At 27.8% G+C, this 13,845-nt stretch overlaps 1 protein-coding gene across 1 annotated transcript in view; it reads left to right on the top strand.

Moving 5' to 3' along the window:
* Positions 1-13,485, top strand: part of LOC100571599 (lachesin) — a gene marked incomplete at its 3' end in the record, with an annotated part of 39,740 nt that extends 26,255 nt beyond the window's left edge. Inside the window, 1 exon segment of the mRNA XM_003248120.4 lies at positions 13,269-13,485. Within this exon segment, the coding sequence (XP_003248168.2) occupies positions 13,269-13,485 (217 nt within the window).
* Between the last annotated feature and the right edge of the window lie 360 nt (positions 13,486-13,845).

Here is a 13,845-nt window from a genome sequence, read left to right as displayed (position 1 = left end):
AAAAAAGTAAAAACTTACTTCTTTGAAGTAGTTTGTTTTGTTTAATCATTACAAAAGTAATTATTGCAAATTATAATGTATAATATAATAATATGTAACATAATAAATAATAATATGCATAGGTACAAGGTAATACACATATTTCGCATTAAATTTACTTTGAACAGTTACTTCAACAAGTTCAACAGACAACAAGCAGTGGCATTATTTAGCGGGAGAATATATTCTATAGAAGGTATTTTCCTGTGCTTGATTGTAAAACAGCTGAACGGTTCTTTGGTGAAAATACATGACTATTTTTATAATTTTGAGATAATATAGGCAGTAGGTAGCTAATATTGTGTAAGGTACTGGGAAATTATTGTCATAATAGTAATTAATATTTATAGTTTTTTAGTTGAAATATATAAGCGTGGGTTTGTATATAAATGTTTGCTTGTTGTTTAAAGGAATAAGTTATATGTATTTTTAAGTACGAGTTATTTATGTTTGTTTTTATTCAGTCGAACGGAATGACGCAGATATTCCGTGCATAGGTAAAATACATAAAACATATTGTGTAAAACAATTTATTTCAATAATAATGATAACTATATAATTTTAATTCAATAAAATTACTTTATTTTATTCCAACGCTTGTATGTGTCAATTGACAGTTACATTTTGCAGTTGTGTTTAATATTGTAACTTAGTTTGTTCGACCCCTCTAGAAAAATCTAAAATTATGTCACTGAGGTAGAGGTACTCTATTTATTTTGCACCACATATATTATATTTTACAATAAAATTATATTATTTTTGTCTTTGATAGTTGATAATTAATAAATGATAATCTATATAAAATTATGTAAGATGGGAATCGTATTGAACATTGATTACAAACATGTTATTGGAAACAAGTTCGCGAGCAAAGCGATCGGTTTTTTTTCAGACGTATGAGCTGGTTAAAATTGTTACCTCTCACTCCATATTATTAAAAACTGATATGATGCCAATTTCAACAAGTATAGGTATATTCTTGAAAATTACAATTTATAATGATGACTAGAAAGTCCATCACAATATTGTATGCTGTTATATTATTAACAACACTTCTAAAAACCTACCCCGGAAATTTATATTTTGCTTTTAATTATAATTTTAAATGAGAATATAATCTGTCTTGATGCTTCGTTCATATATATTTATTTATATTTTATAAATAACAATGTTATATATTGTACAGTATTATAGCTTTACTAATTTACTTTGAACAATAAAACAATAAGAATATTTTAGATTCTGAGCGGATCGACGAATGTATTTTATATCTTATTTAGTTTCAAATATGACCTATACTTAAATATCTCAATTTGAGTTAAAATAAAATGGTATGATAATAATATATTGTATAGGGTTTACTGAGTAATATTATTTATGAATAAAATAAATATGTGGAATTAACTGCTCAGTAAATACTCAGTAATGTTTGTTTGTTATTGTTTAATTTTAGCTTAATTTGGTATTACTTATGAGTTGTATTAAAAATTACTTATGATAGCAGGTACTTTCGGTATTATGAGTAGGTACCTACCTACTATGCTGAGACAGTCACATGTATTGATTATATATGTAAAGAATAAAGATAATAAAGTAAATAACAATTATTACTAATGAGGTAAATTTAGATAATGATAAATGAAATTTAAAAAATAATTTTTACCAATTTTGAGTTTATGAAGCAGTAAAGAATTTTTAAGCCATCAGGTTTTTTTTTAGCTATTTATTTCCAAATAATAAGTATAGGAATATTTAATTATAATATCATTATATAATTTTTATGCGTCTATAAATAAATATAGCTTTATTTATTTTTATTTAAATATTAATTATTTGAATGCGTTGATTTACCATGATTGCCTTAATGCTTTCAAATCACTAATAATAACACATCAATAGTTTGAACCAGTAAGAAAATGAGATGATACGAGCACTAAGGATTGTAGGTACTTTTAAATTCTATTCAAGACATTGTTGGTTAGTTGTAGTAGAAAGTAATATTCTGTGTTATTATGACTTATTATTCATTTAAGAAAATATATTACTATTCCATCTGTTAAGCCGAATAATTTTCCCAGAGAAACATGGCCAATTTCTCACTTTTAATATGTGTATGTGCAGAACTTTGAATTATAATGTTTAACATTCCAAGTTTAAATAAAATTAGAAATTTTATAAAAACGAGATATTATAACTTTGAATTCCCTGCAGTCATAAAAAGTTTACAACTTTCTTGTGACTTGGTTTACGCTTCATATATTATTATGACAAATGTAGATAATGTGGATATTGTAATTTACTTTATGCGATAACAAGAATCTTTTGATTTATGCAAAAACCTTAATCTCAAATATAATAATTATACGTTTCTCTCATATGCAACTGATCAAATTACACAAAAAAGTTTTGCTCGAATGTCAAATACGTTATTTTGGAAGAATATAATTAACTTCTTCTTATACATTTATACAGCTTATTTTATTGTAAATCATTGGTATAGATTAGATACTTACTTGATAGATAAAAGTATGTGCATTTAATTTTCTATTAAAAAAACAGTAACTCCCTGACTACCTATGTTTTATTATTACCTATTTGAGTACAGCATAATATCATTAATCGAATAGAACTTAGAAAGACAAAATGTGTGTTTTCTGTTAAGTTTAAAGTGAGCATTCGTCTGTAGCCGTGCGTCGAGTATATAATATTAACATATATAATGTCTTATTGTTGTATCAATATACAAATTTAACGTGGTAGGTATTGGTGGTACACATTTTAGTATTCTGAATTATGTATTACTTATTCGATATATTAGAAACCTATTTATTTTTTTCTAACTATTTGCAATTGTGATTTAAATTTAAGAACTTAACTATTAATTATGTCGCACAACTTGTGAAGAATTATAGGGATTACCCACCGGGTTACTTCTATTATAATTTAATGTAATTGTGTATGAAAAAAAAAAAAAAAAAACATTTGAGACTTAGTCGGTCATAGTTAAAGTATATTTAAGATAAAGATATTGGAGTAGTTTTATTTTTCTATCAAATAAAAAGGTACAATGTAAATTTGTCTATTCATAAATATTTAGATGTGTTGTTGAATTTAATATGTCAGAAGTATAATATGGGTACTAGACTAAACTAACTTTATTATAATATAAAAAAGTAATATAAATTACATTTTTACTGATACCTAGATAATTTAATAAACTTCTAAGCGTATATTTTGATGTTGCTATAAATATAGTATAATATGTTTTGTAATAATTTTTTGTCCTTGGTAAAAGGTATTAAATTTCAATCCGATCACCCGCCGGGCTGAGATAATTTCTCTCATCAAATGGACTCTAATTTTTTAAATAAACCACTATTGTTTTATTTGAGAATAAAACCTGACTATTTTGATTTATGGAGCAATAAAACTAAAAACTTCGGTATGCATATATTTTCAAACAAATTCGATTTGTATGGAAATTCGCGGTCGAGATTTGGTAAATTTATAACCAAAAGTTATTAAAGTCGACATATAAGTATTTATTTTTTCTATGGGTTTTCGAACTATTTAGTAGGTTTCTAATTTTTCCCACTATTTACGTTGGAACTCAAATTGACCTGGTCAGAAACTCATCTAGAAACGTTCGAATCCATTTAACACATTTTAAGAGACACTTTAATCTGAACTCGAATGACTACACTTCAACATGCTCTCAAGCGTTAGAATCTGTTAAAATACTAATGATTTGAATATTAAAGTTGTTTTGTATAAATGTATACTGAGATAATCTGGTGTAAAACAGCCCTGTGTCATTGTTATTTAATTTAAATTATAATACAGCAATCTTAAATCTATACGCACATTACATTGGTACTATGAGTGTTAAATTTTATTTTTATTTATTGAAATCATATATTTATTTACAATCTGTGAGTACATACAAGTAATACAATGAGCAAATTTGATGTTTAATATTAATAATTAAATTAACATAAAATATTAAAATATATTACAATTATTAAAGTTAATATAGGCAGGGTAATATTGTATAGTTAATAATAAATTATAAATACATTTATGTAAAAACATTGTTCTAATCGAAACAATTACTTGTATTATTCCAATTTTAATTGGATTGAACAAAATTGGGTGATATTAATTTATAATTATAATAGATAATAGATAGTTTATATAGTTATATTTAATTAAATTATAGTTTTTTTTATTTATTAGATTAAGGCTTCGACGACTGAGGTCATAGAATAGAGATTAGAGTGAGGTCATTAGCCTGTAAGGTTGGTGGGTTTGGTTAGGTTTGGTTGGTTAGCAACACGTGTATGTGTGGCAAGGTTTTTACTTTTTAACACTACGAACCCGGATGGTCACCCATCTGGGAACTAGTGACAGCGGATATTACTTGCTCTCAATAACGTTGCGTGTTTGATTGTAGCCGCCACGCCGCTCCAAGCCACCAAAATATAATTGTTTTATATTTTTCATTAAATTTATTTTATTATTGGTACATAATATCTAATATCATTGTAGTTTGTAGTAACAATGCATAATTTAGTGATTATTTTTATTATAAACTGACTTAAGGATTTTTTTTTTATCACGGTTTTCTTGAAATTAATTTATAAAAATAGAAAAGTACGGACGTGATACAATATTACAAATACTGGGTGCTCGACATTAATTGTATCACATCGCTCATCTTGGTGCAAGCTAAAATTGTATTATGATCATATATAATAACGTTGAAAGCAATGATAAATTATTTATAACAAAACTTAGTAGAAGTTTGTGTAATATAATTTATAATTAAAAATATTTAAAACTAAAATGTTAGTTTCCATCGTTCCCAAAATATTTTCTAACTTCAAAGCATCTATCTTGTCTATGCAAAAATGCCTAATACGTTACTAATTTACGATTCATTTAACCAACGCAACATTTTTGAAAAATAATCATTATATCTATAATAATATATTATTATGGTATGTTATTTTTAGGTGTAATTCAAAAAAATCCATTTTCGTATAACTTACATATACATTTTATGTGGCGATACGAAATTTAAACTATCATTTTATTTAAAACTAATTTATGTTACCAAATTATATAGGTACATTATAAATTACTTACTATTTTCTTTAATTTTTTACTATTTTCTTATGACAATTATTACAGCTTTGATAGTTTATGTTTTTTAAATTCTTTATTTTGGTGGGTATAGTTTGTCTAAAGTCGTAAAAACGGTACGAAACTGTCTTTTATTTAATTATATAATATTTAGATACTTTTAAATGAAATATTAATACATAAAACCAAACTACACCATACTTTTTGGTATTTATAAGCAGTGAAATATTTACAAATAATTCGCTATGGTGTCGGCAAGATTCAAATTTCACAGAACCTGTTTAATAAAAACTGCAGTTAATAAAACAAGCAAAATATAATATATAATATATACTTTTTCTTCTGTAGGTATACTAAAAAACGAAAAAAATAGCTCCATGCAAACTATTTCACACATTAATAATTACTTCAAATACCTATACTACTTGTACCGTCTGAGCAAATATATACTGAGCACTGACGCATATTCATGTTCGAAGTGCAATACTGTAAATATTGAAAATAGATAATCACTTATGACTTCGGTATGAATATTTAATTTGAAATTTGAAATTTGAACGACAAAAAAATATATGCCTGTGCTGAGGATTAATGCATCCAATATCAATCCATATTATTATTATAAATAGAGTATGTATACCTACTTTTTGAACCATTATGGATCTTTAAACACTCTTAGACTATAATATTGTTTCTACATTATCCTTGTATTTTGGATGAGATGCACTTGCAGCATTAATTTTTTCGAACGTGTTGCAAAATATTATGATATATCGATTTTATCAACAAAATACTAGAATTCGTATATTTTTGGGTACACGATTCGATGGATGAAATTCGATGAAATTCGATGAAATTTGGAGCCTGTTGGCACTCATTTTCTCTAACCTCATCCCTCCTAAACATACATCACAAATTGCTCTAAATATTATACCCTTTTATTGTTATCAATTTAAAAATTACGAATAAAAACGATTCAACTGTAGGTATTACATAATATTAAATGTAAAATAATTTAACAATATCTGTTAAATAAACATTTATTATTATTATTCATTAATATGTTGTAATAAAGAATAAAAACATAATATTATACGCATTTGTTAAAAAATAATATAATTTTTTTTTTACTATTTGGTAATTTTTAAGTAAACAAAATAAAAGTATTAATAGTTAGATAGTAGGAGTATTTGTTAAATATACATATTACTTTTTAATCAATGATGGTTTGACGTTCACAAATTAATTTTTGATGATAGCTCAGGTATAGGTATTATGTCGGCCACAATTAATTTTTTATGTCAAGAAATGTACAGCAAATTATGCCTTTAATATAATATTTATCCGATTTTTTGTATTTATTTATTTGATATGTATTATGTAATATATTGGAAGGTCCGCTTTGAAGTATTCAGAGCATTTTTTTATTTTTGCAGAAATTTAATCGTGTATTAATAGTGAAGTTAAAGATAAGGGTGAATGTTAGCAATAAATCTTACAAAAACTATAAACTCGGATAATATTTTGAGTACCTACCTATACAAACCGTGCATTATTATATTATTATGAACTCAGGACTCGTATTTAAGTCATGCACCAGCGGTATATGCGATATCTTGCTGAACGATCATAAGTTATTATCAGAGGTTAGTTCAACGACGGTGATGCGGTTGTATTATTGACTATTGTTAAAACTTATGATAAAGTACAATTACTAAACTATTGCTGCTAACTTTTTATTTTTATCAATTATCATATATATATATTACCTATACAATTATCTAGGTACTTAAATGACAATATTTGTATACACATATTTCAATCATTCGTATAAAAAATGTAGGCACATGAGCAAGAGGCATCTAAGTACCTAACTAATAATTTAAAATTCGATCGCAGTCATATCGATAGCCATTGTTGAGTTTTTGCAATCTTCAAAGCTTAGACATATCATTATTGTAATGAAAGCATAATAATATAATATAAAGAGTACCAATTTACGATTTAGAGTGTTCAACAATATAATATAATCTAGGGACCTATAGGTATATTAAAATAATAAATTGAAGACTACCATCCCTAAATATAAAAATAACTCCCACATACAAACACGGAGAGAATATTGATAACATTTTAGGTAACTTAATTTCGACGGTGTCATCGCGAAACGAGGAGAAGAATGCCGGTGTTCTGCGCGTGGAACAGAGGCGCATTATCGTGTTACATCTGTAGGAGACGCAAATCTAATAAACAACAGGTTGGATGGTAAATAAATAAAAATGCGATTAGTATACCATTATAATAATATAATATGACATTGACACATACCTAACACGCCGAATTTTCACGGCGAAAAACGTCAAGAACCACGCGCGTCCCATGTCATCGTTGTCGGTGCGATTATAATATAACCTGCTATTATAATAATACCCATATCACATACCTGAACCATGTTATGTACACCTACCAAGCGTGTACGATTTACTTGTAAATCATCGCGAGCGCCATATTTATTACGGACCGTTGTCGCACCCGCCGCCACCCGTCCACCCTTCCACGGCCATTAAAATCGGTAACGACGTCGACGACTACGACTACGACTACGACTACGACGACGATGACGACACGGACCCATTATTATACGCTGTTCTTCCGACCTAGGACTGTATTACGGCAGCAGCAGCAGCGGCAGCCGCGGCCGTGTAAACGTAAATTCGTTAATAAATTAAACTGCGTTTATGACACACGGCGGCATGGCGTGTGGACACGACCCTCGTCGGAGACGCATAAATCGAACGGAGGCCGCACACACAGACTACCATCACGGGCACACAGCGAGTTGGGTTGCCGCCGCTATCGTTGCCGCGGGGCGAACACATGGCTCGAGGCACATTATAATATTATAATATTGTTGTTATTACCATTACACTAGCACGTTAAGCCATCCCGTAAAATTATTACTATTATTGTATTTTGTATGACATGGCGCAGCACTATATATTATATAATATTAATATACGCGAGTGAGTGACTTACTGCGATAAAAAAAAATTGTTGCGTTATCGAAATGTCCGTTTAATGTAATAATATAGGCACTATATACCCACGGTATTTTGTGTCCGTATTGTTTTATTCCTTATTTTTTTTTCCTCGCCGACGTGAAATAATTTAATATGGCGCGGGCTTTCGGGTGGACTATAAATACTAATAGACCACGTAGCGCAGTGTGCATAAATTAAACACTGCCTCGTAAAAAACATATTATATACAATACAATATGCGATACGTGTTATATTGTAATACCTATTATAAATACCTATACCGTATAAAATGTATCTATACGGTCGCTCGTTCGATGCTGTAACGTTGTGCATAATCGTATATGATTCGTGTGCACAAAAATAACGTAAAAATATCGATTCGTTCGTATTTCTAGACTGCGCAGTTACGCTCGAGAACATTAATATTTAGTTACGCCAATGTTAAGTAGAATAGAATATCGCACACAATAGGATCTGACGATCGATCGAAATGCTTTGTTTAGGTACTTGTTTGGTACCGAGTTGGAGTTTGCACGAAACAAAAGGTAATTCCCGGAGAGAGAGAGAGAGAGAGAGAGGTTATGTGGTCCTTGGTACTTAACTCAATAAGGAATGCCAAAAGTTTTAATTCCAAGATTAATATTTGTTCTAACATCGGAACATTGGCAGAACGTCGTTATAATATGTAGTACAACTCGAGTGAACATGTGCAAATAAAAATGTAAAATTAAATATCGTGTAATTTTTTCATAATTTTATCAGCTCAAGACGGCGTGTACCAACGTAACAATATTAGATTACGGATATTTCGGGTCAATATAATAACTTATATAGCCATACAAACACGACGGAACAGTAATAATTATTATCATCGCACCGTCATTCGGTATATTAATTTCAAAGTCAAGCGTACGTATAAGATGTTTAGATTCAAGTCGACTTTACAAGTTACACACGACCAACGTGACTATATTTAAATAAACAATACTTACACATATTGCATAAAAATATGACGCGCGTGCTTACACTTATACCGCGGCGAAAAGTCGGTTGTAATAATTTTGCCGCCATAATAGTTTTAATAAGTAATACTATCGTCTGCGTTCGCGGCGGGAACTGAACGTTTTAATCGTATATTATATTATTCCGCATAGTTTTATAAAATTATTAGCGATATCGCCGTTACGACCCTCCGCGTATTTTAATTCGATGCGGTTTTAATTAATTCGCGTTTACGTGGCATTATGTATTTAGGTGGAATACGAGCGGCATAGTTTTGAAATATCAGAATAACGACTGGTTATTTCGAATGCACCATCACGTCGTCGCACTCGCCAATTAACTTTATAGACGAAATAATGTTTATGTGCAAGTAATCGCGTCCCAACAGGATCGCGTACGGCGACAGAGCTGCTCGCTCTCATATAACATTGTACATTATGATGACCGTTATGTCAGGAGACGTGTAGATAAATATTTTAAGCTACCGCCCAAGTTCCTTATTCTTACACTTGTAATAATATTGTGTAAGATGTAATAAATACCAAATAAATAATCGCTGTTTTTGCTCAAAAATTACTGCTCGTGACGATAAATTGTTCCTATATGTACCTAGTAACGCGTGGTCGTGTTTTTAATTATTTGGTTGAAAAAATCATTCGTGTGCGTTTTACATTAACTACACCAGGGCCGACGTAACTATAATATTATGAAATCCGCGGTAAACACAATAATATAATCACATCAAACTGAAGTGTTTTATAAAATATTATATTTTCAATAGTTTAATGTATTGTAGGTACTAATAATATTAGATACTACCTAGGTAATAACTCTGTAATAAGATGAATTTTGAAATTATAAATAAATTATAATTAAGTTAAACGTGTATAACGATATTTTATCTCTATAAGTGAAGTATATTGTTAATGAATACCACCATACATCATGACAATGACATGATTCATGATAAAATTATTGTTTGATATTTACTAGAATGTTTGACGTTCTTTATACCTATTGTTAATTTTCTATACAACCTTGTTAAATTTATTGAAATTAAATACAGGATATCAAATTATGAACTTTACATTTATAATAACTTTACTTTAATAAAAATAGTAAGAATTTGTGTTTACTTATAATGATGACTCACGATTGTTTCAACATTATTGTAAAGATACATGATAATAATTTTATCAAATCTATAATAATTGCGTGTTTTCTTTATTAGTTCTTACAATTTTTAGCATTGAATCATGTTCAAAAATTATGTATAATTATCAAAAAAAGTTAAACAATAAAACCATAAAACAAGTGCACCTGTAGTATATTGAAAATTGGTTTGTCTAAATTACTGTACTAGACTCAAGGAGAATAATATTTATCACTTTCAGCAGGGATTACTAACAGGAGCAACAATTTGGGGTTATTCTCTTATCTATATAATTAATTATTATTAATCAACATTTAACATACATTAAGTTTGTAAGTTTAGGTATACACGCTTTACTATAGACACGTGACAAATGAAATAACAACGTTGTTATTAGGTAATAAAAATGTTTTATTTCAATCGTTCCTAATGCTTAATGTCTTAATTACATTTAATGTTAATGGTTTAAAATTATACAAAGAACTTTAGAATTGAAGTTCGAATACACTGTTAGACGTATAAAAATTATCTATTTATGTATCTATAATATGGAAAGTTGATGGTTTGTTAAAAACTAATAAACTATGAACTATACGTAATATGATAATTACTTCATACAAATAATACTTTTTACTACGGAAAAAATATTGCCAATTATTGTCCATTATGAATTTATATATGTTAATGTTTATAGATTTTAGATCATTACCTAATGCACAAATACTAATAATACGTTCTAATTTATTAAACTTTTGAATATTTGATTACAATATTATCATTGAAGTTTTTATATACATTATTAAAATGTTCTGGAAAGTTAAGTAGGGTGGTAGGATAATTTCAATATTTTAATGTGTAGTTAGCACTATCTTATAGGATGTCTATGTATTACCTATCAATCCTACGAGTTAAAATATTTAATAACTAAATAATATGCTACTTCCCAAGCATAAACTGACGTATTAAATTATTGGCGATTGGTATTATAGGTTACATTCGGGTAAAGTGATTAAAATTCTATTTCGAATCTTTTTAAATTTCTCCAATGCGTTTTACCATTAACTGATTACATAAAAAAAAAATTATATCATAGTATAGGTACCTAAGTTTTAAATAAAACCTCGGGGTATGCAAATAATTCAAAAATTAAAACAAACTTCAGATAAACAATATAGGTAGGTATTCGGGTATTCCCGAAATGTAATTTTTTTTAACAAATTCCTAGTCTATGAAAGTGGTTATGAATATTTAATTGTGTAACTTGTAATATTTTTTCTTCAAATACATATACATTTTTATATTATTGACTGTTGTATATACACTTTGAAATTTGCATATAATAGCAGATAGTTCTAAGAATTACATTTTTAAAATCTTTACTTAAACCAAGTTTACTATAAGATACATTATGTGAATGTGGTCTTTTATTTTATTTATGTAAATATTTTGATCAGCTTCTCGACAGAATAATATTGTTTTGTACGTTTTCTTTGAATATTGAATATGCTGTTGTAAATTTCATTTTGCAGGCAATCGTCCAAAACAAGAAAGAGGTGGTTTATATTAGGCAATATTTTTACACATCGTGTAACATAATGTGTGAATTATTTGGTACGGCCTTTACCCTGTCGTGGCTAATCTGTCTCCTTTATTTCAACCTAACAAAAGTTTACCCGTAACACTTTATGCTCAGTAAGATTTATCGGAGTTTTATGTGAAAATGAATGGATCCTTACTGAAATACAAAACGAAAACATTTCTATATTAGGAGGCCGACCAAATGTATATGGAATGGTGGCACGAGATGTGATTTAAATTAAATTTTTGAATAGCTTTGTGATTGGATATTTCTACTCGAAACTTTTAAAGTAATTTGAGGAACATAAAATTCGTTTTTCATATCCGATTTTCGTGTACCAATTCAAACCGTGGCTTGATTTATTTTTATAAAAAACTTGATCCTTGTGCGATGACAGCACTTTGAAATTTATGATACTTGTGTTGTATGGTTGATAAATTCTTGAGCAATGAGATATTTCTATTCATGTATAAAATACACATTTCAAAATTGAAAATTTGTATTTCATATAGGTATGCAATTCAAATAGTTTATTTTATTTTCTCAGCAGTCGAAAATTGCATAAGAATATTAATCAGTTACACAATTACTTTTTTATTGAACACATATGTTTTTTATGAACTGTGTTTTCTTTATTTGAACTTTATAGTTATTGTCTTATTGATTTCAGATACCTAGTAAAAGTAAATTATATTAAGGATGCAAATTGTTCTACTCACTATAGTTAAAATTATGTTACGAATTATTAGTGCATGCATTAACAGAAATTGTGTCTGTGTAAGAAAAATAAATATAATTACTATTTAAAAACAATTACACAATAATAAAAAAGTACCTATTTATTAACGATTAAATCTAAATAAAATAAAATTTATTGTTTGTGCGTTATATTATTGCTTTTATATTTTTACATTGTGTACCTACAACGATGATAAATCAAATGATTAAAACATTATAACATAATATTAGTAAACCTATATTTGAAAATATAAAAATTTTCGTATAGTTTTTGTAGATTGGGAGATGGTATTTTGCTTAGAAGTAAGGCTGGAAGTTTTTACGATGTTTATAGTTAGCCTTTAATATATTTTATGTGAGTACGCAATTTTAATTTTGAATAAAAAGTAAGAGTATTTAAAAAACTAAAAAGAATTGTTAGCAGTTTTAATGTTACATTTAAAAAAAATTATTCACTGCAAATCCAGGGTTAAGCTATTGAAATATTTAAAATTTAATTGATGTGTTATTATTATAAGAACATCAAAACAAATGTATTAATTTATCTAATTTTTTTTTGTTGACATTTTAGGTTTTGTCATGGATTAGAATGCGTGACTTACATATACTTACTTCTGGTCCACATTTGTTTACTAACGATGGCCGGTTTGGGATTCAACATCCTCTTAGAGATTCGGCTATTTGGAATTTGCAGATCAAAGATGTATCTCCTAAAGACATGGGTTCTTATGAATGTCAAGTAAACACTGAGCCAAAAATTAAGTTCCTGGTCAATCTCACTGTTTTTGGTGAGCAGTAAAACAATAAATATTTTAAATTAATAAATTATTATATGTATGATATAAATGATCATTTTAGAATCTAAACGAAACTTAAATAATTATAATTTAATTATTTATATAATGATTTTGCAATATAATTAAAGTTAGTCCCCCTACAAATTAATAAAAAAAAGAATATTAACTTAAATTTAAAACTATATAGCTCTCAGTGACCTGGATAATAATTATAATTTTTGTATCGTTGATATAGACTGTAGGATGTCGGTATATAAACGCTAATACAAACTAATAATAATTTGAAATTTGAAATTTAATATTTTCTACTCAGTTTCAAAAGCAGTCCAAAATTTTCTTGAATAATTAAAA

The sequence above is a fragment of the Acyrthosiphon pisum genome, chromosome A3 (assembly GCF_005508785.2).
Source record: "Acyrthosiphon pisum isolate AL4f chromosome A3, pea_aphid_22Mar2018_4r6ur, whole genome shotgun sequence".
Taxonomy (NCBI): Eukaryota; Metazoa; Arthropoda; class Insecta; order Hemiptera; family Aphididae; genus Acyrthosiphon; species Acyrthosiphon pisum.
Note: the sequence above shows the minus strand (reverse complement) of the source record. Positions and strands in the feature narration are given on the sequence as shown.